General features: G+C 43.3%; 1 protein-coding gene across 1 annotated transcript in view; it reads right to left on the minus strand.

The window, feature by feature from the left end:
* The window catches only part of LOC124594066, a 160,289-nt gene that overhangs the window by 113,569 nt on the left and 27,893 nt on the right, over window positions 1–18,827 (minus strand). The window contains exon 3 of the mRNA XM_047132416.1: window positions 10,790–11,941. Coding sequence (XP_046988372.1) covers window positions 10,790–11,941 — 1,152 coding nt within the window. The remainder of the gene's footprint in view (window positions 1–10,789; window positions 11,942–18,827) is intronic.

An 18,827-nucleotide genomic window follows, 5' to 3' on the forward strand; every position in this document is an offset into this window, starting at 1 on the left:
AATTCTGGTTTTAATGAAAAATATGTTTGTTGCTACTGAAGTGCGTACGGAATTGGACACTGGACTACGTGAGCCCCCAGGCGTGTACTGTTTCCTTCGTCATGAGCCTCCGAATCACATAAATCAGACATTCGATCCAGTTCCCGGAACCGCGCGGGTTGCAGCACGGTGGCGCGTAACAGACCGGTCAGGTGGCTGAAAACTCCGAAATGATGTATGGCGGGACGCGGGGTCTGTGGATTAAGCAGTCAACGCGCAGGGGGCCCGACGTTTGCACGCCGCTGCACGCCCCGGCCATTAATCATGCGAGGTCCTCCCTGAGCGAGGAGGCCCGCCTCGAATCCAAGACAGCCGGCAGCCGCGGCCGGAACACACGCCCACCGCAGGAGCGTGCCCGGTGTCGCGGAGTACGGCCCTCCCTCTCCGACAGCATGCCTAATGCGGCGCGGATCACCGACTACACAGAAATATAGCGTGTTCATATGCAACTTGCAGTTTTCAGTTCGTATCAAACTGACAAAAGGAGGCTCAAGATCTAATCCAGATCTACATCTACATACACTACTGGACATTAAAATTGCTACAACACGAAGATGACGTGCTACAGACGCGAAATGCAAATGATTAGCTTTTCAGAGCATTCACACAAGGTTGGCACCGGTGGCGACACCTACAACGTGCTGACATGAGGAAAATTTTCAACCGATTTCTCATACACAAACAGCAGTTGACCGGCGTTGCCTGGTGAAACGTTGTTGCGGTGCCTCGTGTAAGGAGGAGAAATGCGTACCATCACGTTTCCGACTTTGATAAAGGTCGGATTGTAGTCTATCGCGATTGCGGTTTACCGTATCGCGACATTGCTGCTCGCGTCGATCGAGATCCAATGACTGTTAGCAGAATATGGAATCGGTGGGTTCATGAGAGTAATACGAACGCCGTGCTGGATCCCAACGGCCTCGTATCACTAGCAGTCGAGATGACAGGCATTTTATCCGCATGGCTGTAACGGATCGTGCAGCCACGTCTCGATCCCCGATTCAACAAATGGGGACGTTTGCAAGGGAACTACCATCTGCACGAACAATTCGACGACGTTTGCAGCAACATGGACTATCAGCTCGGAGACCATGGCTGCGGTTACCCTTGACGCTGCGTCACAGACAGGAGCGCCTGCGATGGTGTACTCAACGACGAACCTGGGTGCACAAATGGCAAAACGTCGTTTTTTCGGATGAATCCAGGTTCTGTTTCCAGCATCATGATGGTCGCATCCGTGTTTTGCGACACCGTGGTGAACGCACACTGGAAGCGTGTATTCGTCATCGCCGTACTGGCGTATCACCCGGCGTGACGATATGGGGTTCCACTGGTTACACGTCTCGGTCACCTCTTGTTCGCACTGACGGCAGTTTGAACAGTGGACGTGGCCAGCACATTCTCCAGATTTCTCATCAATTGAATACGTCTGGTCAATGGTGGCCGAGCAACTGGCTCGTCACAATACGCCAGTCACTACTCTTGATGAACTGTCGTATCGTTTCGAAGCTGCATGGGCAGCTGTACAAGTACACGCCATCCAAGCTGTGTTTGACACAATGCCCAGCCGTATCAAGGTCGTTATTATGGCCAGAGGTGGCTGTTCTGGTTACTGATTTCTCGGGATCTATGCACCCAAATTGCGTGAAAGTTTAATCACATGTCAGTTCTAGTATAATATATTTGTCCAATGAATACCCGTTTAACATCTGCATTTCTTCTTGGTGCAGTATTTTAATTGTTAGTAGTGTATACACTAAGGTGACGAAACTCAAGGGAGAGAGATACGCACATATACAGACGACGATAGAATCAGGAACGCGAAGTATAACAGGGCAATGCAGTGGCGGAAGTGTCATTTGTACTCAGATGAATCATGCGAAAAAATTTCCAACATGACTGTAGCGGCACGTCGAAAACTACCATACTTCGAACGCGGAGTGGGAGTTACAGCTGCACGCATGGGAAATTCCATTCGGAAATCGTTAAAGAATTCTCTGTTCAGAGATCCACAATGTCAAAAATGTGCTAAGGATACCGAATTTTAGGAATTACTTGGTCGATGGCGTCTACTTAACGACCGAGAGGAGTGTCGTTTGCGTAGAGTTGTCAGTGCTAACAGACAAGCAACATAGCCGCAGAAATCAATGTGGGATGTACGACGAACATATCCGTTAGGACAGTGCACTGAAATGTGGCATTTATGGACTACGGCAACAGACGACCGATCCGAGTGCCTTTGCTAGCAGCGCTATATCATCTGCAGCACCTCTCTGCGGTCGTGACCATATCGGTTCGAACTTAGACAACTGGAAAACAGACGTGTGCTCAGATGAGTCCCATTTCAGTCCGTAACAGCTGTTTGTAGTGTTAGTGTGGCGCAGACCCCACGAAGCCATGGACCCAAGTTTTCAACAAAGCACTGTGCAGGCTAGTGGTAGAATGGACCGTGTCCTTTGGTCCAATTGAACCGATTATTGGTTGGAAATGGTTATGTTCGGCTACTTGAAGGTCATTTTCAGCTATTCATGGACTTCATGTTTCCAAACAAATATGGAATTTTTATGGATGGCAATGCGCCATGTCACAGGCCCACAACTGTTCGCGATTTGTTTGAAGAACATTCTGGACTATTTGAGCGAATGATTTGGTCACCCAGACCGCCTCACATGAATCCCGTTGAACTTTTACAGGACATAAGCGAGAGATCAGTTCGTGCATAAAATCCTACACTGGCACACTTCCGCAGTTATGGCTCAGTTATGGCTCAATATTTCTGCAATGGACTTCCAACAACTTGTTGAGTCCATGCCACGTCGAGGTGCTGCACTACGCCGGGCGAAAGGAGGCCCGACATCATATTAGGAGGTATCCCATGACTTCTGTGACCTCTGTGTATGATTTCATCTTTATTCTGCCTGTGCGGCTGGTCCCGGCGGAGGTTCGAGTCCTCCCTCGGGCATGGCTGTGTGTGTTTGTCCTTAGGATGATTTAGGTTAAGCAATGTGTAAGCTTAGGGACTGATGACCTTAGCAGTTACGTCCCACAACATTTCACACACATTTGAACATTTTTTATTCTGCAATTTCTTTTTATTTTATGCCTTTTACATTTGTCCTCCGCCTAGTGACTAATGTTGTGTTTACCCAAGATTAAGCCGTGCACATACTGACCATCTGCTACTGCTCGCTATGTGAGACAAAAGACCCCCGCTTACCTTGGGCTGCCCCTTCTCAGACGGCGTGGTCCCCCAGCTAGATCAAATTTTATTTTTCTTCTACAGCTTGTACTGTCCTCTACTGCTACATTTGTTTTACAGTCAAATAATCTAACGTACTACTGTATCCGTGACACTGCAGTAAAACTCAGAAGTTACGTTTCATTATAATCCTGTTTATAATTTTCGTTTTCTAGGTTTGTATGTGTTTATGTGTATGTTGGGTTCTGTGTAGTATAGTGGTCAGCATCGCTTCATTCTTAGGATACAGGACAACTTTGCGTTAGTACAATGGCCACTCAAATGAAAACGAGACAGGTGGGAAAAGTAAGTAAACTGTTTGTTATGTAAAAAAATAGTCACCAAAATCGTTAGTACATTTATCTCACTGTGAGACAAGAGGCTCAACGCCTTCGTTAAAATAAGTTTTTGGTTGGCTGTGGAACCATCTCTGTACCCAAAAGTGCTTCGTCCGAAGCGTGTGAGCCCACACTTGCCAAGTTGTTTCGACTATGCTGCAGATGTTTCGCTGAGAAATCCTTACACGTCCTCCATAAAGTCCGGATCTCTCCCGAAGATGCAATCGTGTGCGAATGATTAGACTCCGTGCAAAATTGTTACGTGTTGAGGAAAGTGCCTATCATAATAAGAAAAGATAGCAACAGAAATGTATGCTTCTCATGCATTAAATACTATCTTTATATCTTCCTGGCTCTCATATGTAGTAAGCTACAAGTATACACAAATTTAAAAAAAATATTTCTTCATGGATATGTTGTAGCTGAAGTCACTGAATCCGTGAGATTCATCTTATTTTATATTTATTTCACTATCATTCATGTCTCTTGATAATCTAATAATCGTTCCAATTGCCAGATGATAACAGCTTTCACATCACGGCGTGTCGTGACTGTGTATCTTAGACTTGATGCAGCAGTGACATCTGCGTTACATTTAGCTATGCCATACACAATTTCGAGTTTCTTAATATGAGTAAGCTGCAAGTGCTAAATCGCTGGATGATCCAGATGGATGCCAAGATTATGAGAGAATAAGCTTTCTACTAAGGCCTCAATGTTCCATTGTATGCAGATGGTCTTGTGCTGTCGACAGCGGCGTCAGTCGCGCGTGAAAACGTCGCATGTTACCTGGAAAATAAGGTTCAGGTATTCCAGACCTTTCGTTTGTGATGTTTTGGAAATCAGACATCAACAAATTATCCATCTTCGGCACCTTAACAGGAACTGGTGCACGTTTTACGGCGAACTATTAAATAGAATGCAAGCACTGAACATTTTAGTTCTTACACAGCTCATATTTAGTCAGATAAATGTTCAGTTTGGATCTGATCGTACCCACTTGATTATCTGCCTGTGTGCAGTACAGTTATACTCAAAAAGATAGTAGTCATGTAACAGCTTACGCTTTTCATTTTTGTGTCAGTAAAAAATATACTGCTCTTTACGAACCACATGATAATACACAGCGCAATTGTAATATGCCATGAAACGGATTATCCCTCTCATAAAAACTGTACGATTTGCGTCCATGCGTCCACACTTCAATCCCTAACAGCTGCACAGGGGAAAATAAACATCAATGGCTTGCTTGCTTGTGCCACCTCTATTTTGGAAGTACTAACCCTCCTGTAAGAATGATACAAGTATAATTATTAGCCCGTAAATGAAGTACACTGTTCTGAATTATCAACTGTAATATCTGCACTTACATCTCAAACTAAAGTAATTACCCTTAACTGTGCATCAAATTGATTTCAGAGAGTAATATAACGCATATGGTTCTAAATTTTACACACGCAGTATGCTTTCTTAATTAGCATACGTGATCAAAACTTCGTTTTGTGTGTTCTACTACCACGAAGAAAAACTGTCTTCCAGCTGGTATAAGGATCACTGCATTAACAAAAGTACCGTAGCAACAGTTGAGAGTTATGATTAATACCTTGCGGTTTCCGTGAAAGATAAAATATGCAGCCACCTGGACTGTTGATCTTTTATTTTAAACAACTTTCACGAAGTTCAGCAAAAGAGAGATAGAGAGAGAGACAGGCAGAGAGAGAGAGAGAGAGAGAGAGAAAGCGAAGTGAAAACTTGTGTTTGTTATTAATCAGAGCACAGTGACAGAAAAGGAGAGCGAGTTGCGACTCTTGCTGCTATTTCCGCTAGCTCGAATTGGAGTCATTTGAAGTTTAAAGACATGATTTCTCACTCTTCAAATGAGGAATACAGTGACCAGATTTGGAGAGAATCGTTTCCTATTTATTGGACCCTGCCATTTATCTGAGGCTTAAGACTTGTAATTTTTGTTTTTGCAAATGAGCATATGTTTTTACACAGCCTGAAAAGTGAATGTCCATTCCTCTGATACTTGCGACGTTAATAAACTCTAAGGAAACGTTAGGTTCACTACATTCTCTTCTGTTTGTGCCTTGTCGAAGACCCTTCTGTTGCAAGAGCGATCATACTTTCTGCAGAAACATTCAGGTCCATTTTTTTGTTGTATGTGAGTTGTTTTGGCTGTTCAACACAAACATGAAATAGTGTAACAGATACGGGAACTGACCGAACTTGAAACTCAGCAGTTTTTCTCCCTAATAGCTTTACTTTGTTTTTTCACTGTGCTTGTGAAACTATTTACCCTTCCGCATTTGTGTTTCGATTACGAATTACTGATACACTTTATGGAGGCATATTTAAAAATTTTCAGTTTTTCTTCTGATTTAGTATAGTTCGCGTTGCACGCTTAAGATTTTCTGTGCTCTAAAGCGTTACCTATGAACTATAAATTATATAAAGTTAAATTCGTAAAGTTCTTCGTTGATTAGTAAGTAGATGACAGTTCACAGGACGGACAAAATATTTATACCGCCCTTGAGTCCATGCAGTACGTATAGAGACCCGAGGTGACCTTAATCTTCCTTCCTTCTTGCTTTCTTCCTCCTTATCAGCGGGGATTGATACAACCCACATACAAAGTGTTACTAATACCAGAATCGATCATCTTCACGTCACCAATCTTTTCTAGATTTTCTCTAGCAAGTAGCAGCAGTATGTCCTCTCGCCATTAACAATTTTTATATATTGTTCAACAATCTGATGCATTTCATGGTCTCTGAGCTTACTTGTCAAATATTTGCTGATGAGCCCATTTACGACAGAGTCTCGCCTGAAAACTGTGTTTTATCCCTTCTGATATAAAGTTGTGTTCCTGGCCCAATTATCCTTCACCCTTGTATATAATAACTAGTTCTGAAAACGTTTCGTATTCATGAATTCAAACAACCCTAAATTTTATGCTGAAATTACAATATCAACTTGCGCTTTAGACAACAGCCCATATAATCGATGAAGTTGATCCCGAAATCAGATTAAATAACGATCAGTAACAGATGAATATATGATCAAATATTACCTTTTCATTCTTCCATCAATGCCACAGTATGAACACAGAAATACCATCTTAAGAATATTTAATCCTATGTGGTATGTTCTCATTACTTGACTTTTCCTCGTTTTCAGACATACCGGCAGATGTACAGGGGATTGTCTCTGGCCTGTTTTTTGGTTTTATAAACTAATGCACTGTCGGAAAGAATCACAGCAGAAAAAATAATTAATGTAGAGGAATTAAATGCCGGGAATACATGTCTAGGTAAGATATTTAAGTGAATAAGATAGCAAGATCAACGGTTAATGTAAGGGCGATATAAGCCACTGCAAATGTGAAATGCTGGTACATTAATAACCAATATAAGATTCAGAATGTTGAATGCACGTGCCCGATGTTAGTTTGTTGGATGGAGTTCCATACCTGTTGCACTTGCTGTGTCAATACAGGGTCAGCTAATGCTATCTGTAGATGACGCTGAAGTTATCGTCCGATGATGTACCACATTTGCTCCTAGACAGATTTGGTGATTCAGCACGCCAAGGCAACGTGACGGCACACCGTAGGGCATGTCGGTTACAACAGCTGTAAGTGGGCGAGAGTTATCATGTTGGAAAACACCTCCTGGAATGCTATTCACGAATGGCAGCAAAACAGGCAGATTCACGAGACTGACGCACAAATTTGCAGTCAGAGTGCGTGAGAGTACCACGACAGTGCTCCTACTGTTAAATGAAATCGTTCCTCAGACCATAACTCCAGGTGCAGGTCCAATGTGTCGAGCAACCTTACAGGTTGGGTGCAGGTCCTCAACTAGCATCCTTTTCACCAACACACGACCGTCACTCACACTGAGGCAGAACCAGCTTTCATTAGAAAACACAATAGACCTCTACCCCGATCTCCATTGAGCTATCGCTTGGCACACTGAAGTCGCAGATGGCGATGGTTTGGGGTCAGTGGAATGCACTCTACAGGGCTGTCCTTGAAGTAATCGGTTTGTAGCAGTTACTTCTGTCACTGTGGTGCCAATTGCCGATCAGATTTCTACTGCAGATGCAGTACGATGCACCATGGCCATACGCCAAACATGATGGTCTTCCCTCTCGGTAGTGCCACGTGACAGTCCGTAGTATGGTGTTCTTGCGACCGTACATTGTCATAACCACCACTTCCCACAGTCATATACAGTGGCTACATTCCTGCGAAGTACTTCTGTAATATCGCAGAAGCAACGTCCAGCTTCTCGTAGCGTTTTTACACGACCTCGTTCAAACTCAATGGGTTGTTGATAATGGCGTTTTTTCGCCTTAAAGGCATTCTTGATAAATATCAACTCACCACGTACAGTCTCAAAGTTAACTAGCGCTCATGACCAATACAGCTGTATTTAAAAGCAAACCTGTATTTAAAGCAAACCTGGTTCACATCCTCATAGTGGCGCTACTACCGCTGTTCGTATACAACTGGCGCGAAACTGGAACAGACGTCATCTTTCAAATGTAGAAACACGCCTACCAACTTCCGTTTACGTCGCACAACTCCTTGGTGTTGCGATTTTCTTTCCGTCAGTGTGTGAATGCGCTGACATGATTCCAGCACCCGATAAACGGTAGTTAGTCCCGTAACTTTATCACAAATCAATACTGCGTAGCTGAAAAAATGACAGTAGCACGTGAAACAGGAGGCAGACACAGAAACGTTACATGATTTTCTGAAGTATTGGTCTCTAGGAACAGCAAAATTGATAACAAACTTCGATGGCGTTCCTATTATTTGTTTCTGGAAACAGTATCAAAAGAGTATGACATAAATAACCATATCAATAAACAATGATGGAAGCATAATAAATATCCTTAACATCAGATTTCCAATTACATATCACAAGCCTCGGGCAGCCCGCGAAATATCCGATGTGTCGTAGAGACTTGTACACTGTGTCCGTATTCATGAAAGCGAATGGTCGTGGTATGGTGTCTTATTTTTAGTTTTTCCATGGAAATAAAACGAGTGCTAAGTTGTTTACTTCAACGAGGACATACCCTGTCTCGTCCAATATCCTTAAAGAGAAGCGCTAAGTAGCAGCTGCATATTAATATAACACACAGTCATTTTGGTGTGGATGGGATGCTAAGCGCCAATTATCAGTGGTTCCATGTACAGCGTGTTTGCGTCACGAAACATGATTTAGATGTGCCTAAGTCGTCGTCGGCTGATACTCGTATCCGAGTTTTCATTTCTCTCCTGAGATTTCCTTTGTCACGGTTCAGGCGTGGAAGTGTCGTTGATGGCTTAGCAATCCAATCCTAGCGTGGAACAGGAGGCCACAGACATTACAGCTGATGGAAGGTGGAGGACGTGGCTGAGCCTGGAGGAGTTTACGTCTCTGGCGTTTGTCATTCTCCATTCTTCGACGTTCCAGCTCAAAGTTTTGAAGAGCATTTGAGGTAACTGAGCGCCAGCGACTTCGGTCTTCTGCTATTGTGGACCAGTTACTCGGATCGATGTTCAAGTTTTTCAGATTTTTCTTGTACTGATCCTTATAACGTTTGAGAGGGGCACCTCGTGGCCTTTTACCTGTGCTCACTTCGCTGTACAGCATTTGGCGTGGAAGTCTGTCATTTTTCATCCGCTGGACATGTCCGACCCATCTGAGTTGATGCCCAATGATAAGAGCTTCCATGCTATGCATTTTTGCTTTCTCTAGAACAGCCGTGTTGGATATGAAGTCATCCCATTTCAGGATCATGACATATCTTAGCATCTGTTGGTTGAAGCGTTCTAGTTTCTTCAGATCGCAGCGATACAACGTCCAGGTTTCGCAACCATATAGCAGGGTGGAAATGACTACAGCTTTGTACACCATCAGTTTGGTGTACAGTGTTAGGTCTTTATTCAGGAAGACACGCTTTGTAAGACGACCAAATGCTACATGTGCAGCACGTACTCTATTCTCCACTTCTTTTCCAGATGAGCAGTTGGATGACAGTATGCTTCCCAGGTAGAGGAAATGGTCCACTTGTTCCAGGAGTGTATCATAGATGGATATGCTGAAGTCAGGAACGGAGGAGCCAGGAGTTGGCTGCGCCATCACCTTTGTCTTTGAAATATTGATGGAGAGACCAAATCGTTCGTACGCCCTGCTGAAGGAATCAACTGACAGCTGCAACTCTGCAGGTGAATGAGCTGGAGAGGCATTGTCATCAGCATACTGCAGCTCTGTCACACGAGTGGTACTGGTGAACCTTTTTGAATGGAGTCTGGACTGGTTGAATAATCCTCCATCAAACCTGTACTTTAGTTCTATTCCTGCATTGTTTACGGTTGTCTCGTAAAGCATAGCTGCCAGATACAATGCAAATAATGTAGGTGCAAGAACGCATCCTTGTTTAAGCCCACTTGTTATTGGGAATTCACCAGTCATTTCATTCTGGCAGAGGACCTGTCCAGTCATATCAACGTGGAGAGCTTCAATCAGGTCAACAAAATGTTCAGGGCAGCCGAAGCGTTTTAAGACCATCCACATGGCTTCTCTGGGAACTGTGTCAAAGGCCTTTTCTAGATCGTAGAAAACAAGTAGTAAAGGCTTTTGCTGTTCTCTGCACTTCTCCTGTAGTTGTCGTGCACAGAAGATCATGTCAATTGTCCCTCTTGAAGGTCGAAACCCGTATTGAGACTCAGGTAGTATAGTCTCTGAAAGTGTCTGGAGGCGATTTAAAAGGATTCTTGCAAAAATTTTTCCAGTGACAGAGAGTAGAGATATTCCCCGGTAGTTACCACAGACGCTTCTGTCGCCCTTTTTGAAGATGGAGACAATTGTGGAGTTCTTCAAGTCAGCTGGTACCTTGCGGGTTTCCCACATTAATATAATAAGTGAGAAGAGTCTAGTTTTTAGAGGCAAGCCGCCACCCTCAATAAGCTCCATCGGGATGCTGTCAGGTCCAGGAGCCTTCCCAGGTTTCACACTCTTGAGTGCCTTGCAAAATTCTTGAAAAGTTGGAGGATCAGCCAGCCAGGGTTTTGGAGGGTGCTGTGGGACATTTTTGAGAAAATCTCCAGTGGCAGTAGAAGGGCTGTTTAACAGTGAGCTGAAGTGCTCTTTCCAACGATTTAAGATGTCCTGACTTTCAGTAAGAATGGTGGAGTTGTCAGCAGCTTTAAGTGCTCCTGATGATGAGCGGATAGGTCCATACCGCTCTTTAATACCAGCGTAAAAGCCACGCAGGTTCCTTGCATCAGAAAGATTTTGGAGTTCTGTGGCTTTCTGTTGCCACCATTTGTTCTTGATTACTCGTATTTCACTTTGACATTTCTGCTTGAGTTCTAGAAAGTGTGCTTTCTTTTCTGCGCAGGATGGATCTTGAGCAAGGGATAGGTAAGCATCCCGCTTTCTATTGATGATGGCTTGGATTTCTCCGTGGTTGTCATCAAACCAGTCACTTCTTTTCCGTGCACTACAACCAACAACATTCTCAGCAGTTTCTTTGATGATGTTCTTTAATGTGGTCCATTCTTGTTCGACGTCATCAGTGGTTGCTGGAGCTTTGTTAAGTTGTTCGGACAGTATGTCGTGGAAGTGTGAGCGAACATTTTTGTTGTTCAGGTTGCTTATGTTGAATTTTCTGCGTGGTGGGTTTGAAAAGTGGGATCGTAGCTTGCGATACTTTGGTACTCTCAAACGGCTGACTAAAAGTCTATGGTCCGTCGAGCACTCATCGATGTTTAGTGCTGCTTTTGTGATGAGAATGTCTTTCTTGTCACGCTGTCGCGTAATAACGTAGTCTATAAGATGCCAATGTTTGGAGCGTGGGTGCATCCATGTGGTCTTATAGCGGTTACGCAAACGGAATTGGGTATTGGAGATGAAAAGCTCGTGCTCAGCACATATACCAAGAAGTAGCAACCCATTTGCATTGCAGTTTCCCACCCCTTGTTTACCCATGACATCTCTCCAAAAACGGTTGTCCCTTCCCACTCTGGCATTGAAATCACCAGGTAAAATTAATTTATCTTGAATGGGTATTTTAGAGAGAGTACTGTTCAGTTGGTGGTAGAACTGATTCTTTGTGTCTTCATCACTGTCTAAAGTAGGAGCATATGCAGAGACGAAGGTGATGAATCTGTCTGAACCAATGGGTACTCTAAGAGTCATCAGTCTTTCATTAATTGAGACAGGTGTAAGTCGAAGATCTTTCACTATTTTCTTTTTTACGGCAAATCCTGCACCATGGATGCGTGGTTCTCCTGCATCCTTTCCCTTCCAGAAGATGGTGTACCCTGAACGTACCTCACTAATGTGTCCCTCACCTGAGAGTCTTGTCTCACTCAAGGCAGCTATGTCTATATCTAGACGGGCTAGTTCTTGGGTGATAAGAGCGGTTCTTCTCTCTGGTCTGTAATTGTTCACGTCCAGGAGGGTCCTGACATTCCATGTCCCTATTGTCATAATCATTTCATTCTTCTTTTGTTTACGTCCGCAGTATATGGAGTGACCTACTGGGTGCGGATTCCCAGCCCGGTTCAAGTGTGACTTCCGATGTTTAGCCCACATTTTCTAGGGCCTTCCCCATTCAGGGTGGGCAGCGGTCATCCTAAATAGGCCTGCCCAGTCGCAGATGCAGGACCGGATTCCCGAGTAGTCACACGGGTTCTCAGGAAGGCGACCATCACACACCTGCCGCCAGTGTGCAGGTCCAGACTAGTAGCTTCCAGCCTCACTCGGAGCCTGCTACCATCGTCCTTATCCCATCGCCATTGGTCTTTAGAGAAAATGACAGGAGAAATTGCCATTTGCGTGAATTTCTTTAAGGTGGATTACAGCTTGCGAGGAAGTGACCCACACACTATAATTCTGGAACAATTCATCACGGCACATATGTATGTGACATGTGACTTCAGGTACCAGAACTGCAACGAACTGCCGCGAGCTCAATGATGGCTGAGCGGCGCCTTTACAGCCAGTTCGTCTGGCATGACCTCTTCCGCCTCCACGATCTTTGAGAACCTGGGATATAAGATTCTTCTTCCGCTCGCTTCGCCGTTGGGTCGGAGGGTAGATAATAGATACTAGAGAGGAAAGTGAAAGACACCCTTGGGCCTCGGAAACCTAATACCGTTGGGGTCGAAGAAACCAAGAGTTGGCCGAGGGGGGCCGGATAGGAAAGGAAACAGGAGAAGCCTGACACAAGTAAGTGGAAGTAATGCCAGGCTTAGCTAAGGGCCCGTGTGGTTGCCACCCACATACTCCCAAGACGGGAGCCCCCTGCGGACTGTGCCTAAGTAGGACATGACTTATCTCTCTGCAACACATCATGGTGAGCCTGTTTATGGAAAACAACATGATGCCAGTAATGACTGGGAGTAAGCGTATTGTGAGAGGGGTGAAGAAAGGAATTTACAGTCCCGACGATGCAGAGGCAATTGCAAACGAAGTACTGGCTCAGGTGGAGAAAGAAAATGGCAAATTATTCTGATAATCAGCTTAAGTAATTTAGGAAGGATTTGCGCACAGAGATTTGTACTCACCTCCTCGAAAATTCGAGGCCAGTTGTTTAACCACCGTTACTGTCAAACCGGATTATTTACGTTATTCTCACGCAGAGATGTCGGTAGAAGCTGAAGTGGCGTCAGAAGTGCCAATGGAAAGTGTGTTTGGAAGCTGTAAAAAGACCTACAGACTTTCAGTTTTTGGTCTTCAGTATAAACAAATTTAATGTATTTGTGTAAACGAAAAGCCTTGAATTTATTTGATTACCGTATTACTGAGTAATCAAGCATCTGCAAATAGTTATAATTTTTCAAAAACGGTTCTAACGGCTCTGAGCACTATGGGACTCAACATCTCAGGTCATCAGTCCCCTAGAACTTAGAACTACTTAAACCTAACTAACGTAAGGACATCACACACATCCATGCCCGAGGCAGGATTCGAACCTGCGACCGTAGCGGTCACGCGGTTCCAGACTGAAGCGCCTAGAACCGCACGGCAACACCGGCCGGCTATGATTATTGATTTGAATTATTTAGAGCACAGAATTAGTCCGCAGAAAACTAGTATCGGGGAAAGTAAATACCGAATTTAGTTAAGAAAATGAAGGGAAATGTCGTTCAGCCACGAAGTATCTTGCTTACGAAACACTCGTTCTATCGATACGTGAATATAGTCCATCAAAGTAGGACTCTTAATGAGCTACGTTGGTGGAAGACATAAAAAGTTCAAAATCGATATGCGTGATTCGTGAAAACGTTTCTGAACACGATAGTGTAATAACGCTGTTTAATAATCTCAACTGGGTTGCCATAGGATACAGTTTTGTATTAGGTAAAACATCGTTATAATGACTGCAGTATACATTCCGAGAAGATTTAAGAAACGTTTTATAACCTACCATATAGACAGTGGTTCTAAGTTGTCATTCATGTAAACAACTTGCACAAATTGGTACATCAACAATACTTATCCAGAGTGGCGTAACGCAGTTTTTATGTAGGCATGACACCGTCTCATAAAGTTCTATTGTTACCTTCCAGGCAACGCCACAGGTTGCGTGAGTTCTCCGCAGGATATTCTCTCCAGTCTCGACAGGTGTCTTTGTACAAAATACTTCGGATATGACCCCGGGATGAACCCAATTAAAAGTGCATCATATGAATAAGCTGGCGTCAAGACAGGATTCCTCAAGGTGTAAGCTTACAAATTGTGAGATTTGCGTATCCTACATTGTTAGGAACGCTTTACACAATAAGTTAGTTTATCGGGTTACACCAAGCGGGATGCAGAATGATAAAGACACAGGATTCCCTAAAACTCCATGTGACAAATACCGGGATGCCTTCCTTGAAAACGACTTTAGCAAATTCCCTCTGCACCCTTCCACAATCCGAGCTTGTGTTCCAGTGATGTGTTGACTGACCTTAAAGTTTACCCGTAATATTTCTTCCCTTTGTTAAAATGTACAAACACGGTCCTCAGTTCTCATATTGAACTGTTCCGATTCAAGGTTCTGCGTCTCAAACGTACGTTCCCCACTGTCCATTATTTCAGAAAGTATGTTACTTCATGGAAATACACTGTATTAATCATGTGATGACTAAGACGGTATATGTACATTGATTCTGGCTTTTTCAGCACCGTTCGCGAATGGAATTAGTATGGGTTAGAACGGTATAGTGCGCTATGTGGTTTCCCACAGATATCGTACCGTACAATGACGAAGCGAAACTTCTGCACATTATATTTTCTTGTGACTGATGAAATTGGTTTAGAAGCATTTAGCATCCGGTGTGTGATATATCAGTTCCCATGTAGTTTTGGTAATACGATCGAAATGTGTCCTCTGAAATGTGGTATTACTTAAGGTTTCTGAGATATTTAATATTATATTTTTTTACATTTTCTGCCGACTTTGTCAATTTATGTCTTAATATATTCAAAATATAAAAAGTATCACTATTGTGTTACCATCTTATTTTTTTGCGTTATATATTGTGACAGTCCTAGGTAGAAGTGAGTTTCATTACGTATAAGTCTGCCAGAAACTTTACCACAATGTTTTGAGGTGGTTATATCAATTTGAATTGCAAATTAAACATGTATTATCGATCTTAACCCAGTGTAAGAAGGAAACGAATGAAGGCATGGTCCTCCTACTGGAGGCTATGAAATATAAAGGTCAGGAGTGAACGATTTCAAAATGGTTCAACTGGCTCTGAGCACTATGCGACTTAACTTCTGAGGTCATCAGTCCCCTAGAACTTAGAACTACTTAAACCTAACTAACCTAAGGATATCACACACATCCATGCCCGAGGCTGGATTCGAACCTGCGACCGTAGCGGTCGCTCGGCTCCAGACTGTAGCGCCTAGAACCGCACGGCCACTCTGGCCAGCAGTGGAGGTTTGCTGTCGCTTAAAAGTTGTTGCACTGCTTAAAAGTTCACATACAGTTTTCATAAAATACTGTTGTTTTTTGTGTTTGTGGCTCAGTCAGGTCGTTCCTGGAGGGACGGAAATGTTAAAAAAGGAGCGTCATATGTGCCAACTAGTGCCACCTACGTTTCACATTAAGTAGCGTCTGATGAAGAATTTTGCAAAGGCTCCTTATGAACAGGCCTAGGCCTTTCAGTGAGTTTAAAGAAGCTTTTCCATGCACCAGGAGGCTTTGTTTATCGGAACAAAATAGTAAAATTGTTGCTCGATTAGGGCTTTGTCAGTGTACGTGCTTGAAATTCTTTCAGTCACTGTTCATGGCTTTTTGAATTGTAGGAAACAAGAGAATTATGTTCCTATTCTGACTGAACTGCTGGGGAACTACAAACAAGGGATATGCGGTAGTAGAAGCAGACTTCTTAAATTCGAAAGTTTATTTTTCGCGAAAAACTATGATTCTGTTACACATGAACAAAGTGCACGCTGCCAACAAGACATTATTAGGATGAAATATGTCTATCAAAGGCGGTGGTACCCTTGAATGATCAGTGATATCTGCTCGTTTTTTTTTATATATAGAGATGGTTGAGACGGCTTCCAAAAGATAACCATACATTTTGCAAATAAATTGTTGATGCATTAGGTGCTAGTACATTAACATTTTAATTATAATTACCGTTCGGTAGTATATGTGGTTTTTTGTAGAATTGATTGGCGACTCCATGGAGTGTTCTGTGCACCACGACCAAATAGTGGATAGAATTGGAAGGAGACTCAGCATTGGCCGTATTTTTTTGTTTTATTATCCGCAAAATCGATTTTCGGTCACTTAGTAACCATCCTCAGTGTTGTAATATACAATTACAATTGATAGGCGCAGGTATCACAAGCTTAGAGCGATCACATAAACTCAATAATATATGACGACTATTTTGATATATTATCTAACTTCTTGATTAAGTTGTTGATTTGACAAAAAAGCTCCCTGGTGAATGGCCAGATGTTAGCTTCCAACGGGCATAATGTTTCGGCAAGCGACCAAGTCGCTATCATCAGGTGTCCTGGGATCCTGGCGCGGCAGCGTGAAGACTGCCGCAATATTGTGCGCGTTGGTCACTGACGTCCGACCGTTGGGTAGGTAAGTGGTATGTTCCTATGGGACCAAACTGCTGAGGTCGTCGGTCCCTAGACTTACACGCTACTTAAACCAACTTAAACTAACTTACGCTAAAGACAACACACACACACACAGCTGTGCCTGAGGGAGGACTCTCGAACCTCCACCGGGGGGAAGGGGGCGCGAACCGTGGCAAGGCTACCTAGACCGCGCGGCTACATAGCGGTCCGGCCTTTCACCCATAAATCATTACGTTGTCAAGCATGCGGAGAGAAGCGGAAGAATTGTAGTTTTTGAGTTAATTATATCATACTTTGGTTTCATTAATAATTCTCACATAGTGGAAATAAAATCGATACAATATTGTGATTATTTTTTTCTATAGAAATTTGACGTGGAAGAGAAAATCTGAATTCTGCACCTCAAAATTACGTAAATCCACCCACTTAAAAACCAGATGCAAATATTTCAATTTGTTGAACATTGTAATTAAACAGGAGGAATTTGTGCTGACGAAATTTTTCGACGAATACCTCAGCTACGAAATGTAAGATTTTTCTGTTATTTCCGAACTAATTTTGGGAATGCTCTACGTACCATATGCTAACAGCACAGAACGATTAGTAATGCACGGAATCGATCGTACTGCATGGTGTGGCGCTACAACACAGAACACGACTTTCCATGTGCCGAGAAGGGTAGATGAGCGCTTGCAGGAGATAAAATAAAAAAGAAAGAGGCCCCAGTTAATTAATCTGATACTTATATTTCTAAGGAATATTGATCACCTCGTTACAATTGACGCTCTGGTAATTACGTTTTATTTTGTATTCATTTTGTGTCAATGCTGTATAACTTTACAAGCAGATTCCTTACACATTGCAGAATAATATCCCTGAATCCAATCTGTGATACAATTATCGTAGGAGAATTTCCCCATAATGGTGAAAACTGATGGAATCCCCTGGTAATTTGGACGTCTCCTTCTTAAAAAGCCGCCTTGCTACAGGAAACACCGTCCTTCGTGTCGGTTGGCACCCAGGGAAGACAGAGAATCTCTTAGGAACGAAGGAATTATCCTGTATTGCAGCTGGCAGAACATGCCCGCTGCCTTTCTCAACAGTTGGCAGGAGTCCTATTTTTGAGTTCAGAAGCTTACTGAGTCATCCCGAGGTCATAAAACTCCACGAGGCGTCCGTCTCAGGCCTATTACCTAGCTCGGGCATCAGCGGTTGTGCTTTGAGAAGACGCCAACGGTTTACGCTTTCCGCTCCTGGCATTTGCTGCTTTGAGTTTCGTTATAGTTTTACCGTTTACGACCTTGGACACAGACGCGTGATGACGCCCGCGATAAAGCGCCATCGTTTCAAGGTGGCTTCATCAGCTGTTTCGAGCACCTCGCCATGTGGTAAAAAGACATCGCAAACAACCTCCTTTGTTGTGCTGAGCGAGTTTTAGTGAGTGCTAGGATCCCTTTGGTTTCTTTGGTTTATAAATAAATCTTTTCTCCTACAGTATCTACGTTGTAGAGGTTAAATTTACCTTGTACAATAACAGAAGGTATTCCGCCGCCATGTAACTACTACTTGTTTATTAATTAATAACAATACCTGTTTCCCCTTAAGTTTCAGGTTTTGTCTTATGGATATCGGCAGTGAATTCTTGGTTGCAATCGTGCTTCTGTGAAGGCTATTCTCAGCTACGTGAAAGTTCTTTGTTTTAATATCTGCATATTTTAGGCATAACCTTTCTCATTGTATGATATAAGCCCTGTCTATCTGCTCAAATTCTTAATTAATTAGTTTAGAACCCCCTAACAATAGGGACGAGTTCGTTTGCCTTCAGCGGTCAAAATCACGATTAATTCCCCCCGGACACACGGTCTCCACTCTGTTTCTGTTAAACGGAATAATTACTGACAAACTGCCTGTTGACTTCTGTCTCTGGTTCTGCAGCCGACGTCCATCTGATGATTTTTCTTACTTTTCGCCAGCACGAGTGGCTGGCATTGTCAAAGTTTTACCCTCCATTGCTGGTGGTGGACTAGAGGTGAGCTCGCGGCCACAGGTTGTATGTACGTGGCGCGCCAACGTCCAAGGGTTCCGTCAGATGTTCGA

This window comes from Schistocerca americana, chromosome 2 (genome assembly GCF_021461395.2).
Source record: "Schistocerca americana isolate TAMUIC-IGC-003095 chromosome 2, iqSchAmer2.1, whole genome shotgun sequence".
NCBI lineage: Eukaryota > Metazoa > Arthropoda > Insecta > Orthoptera > Acrididae > Schistocerca > Schistocerca americana.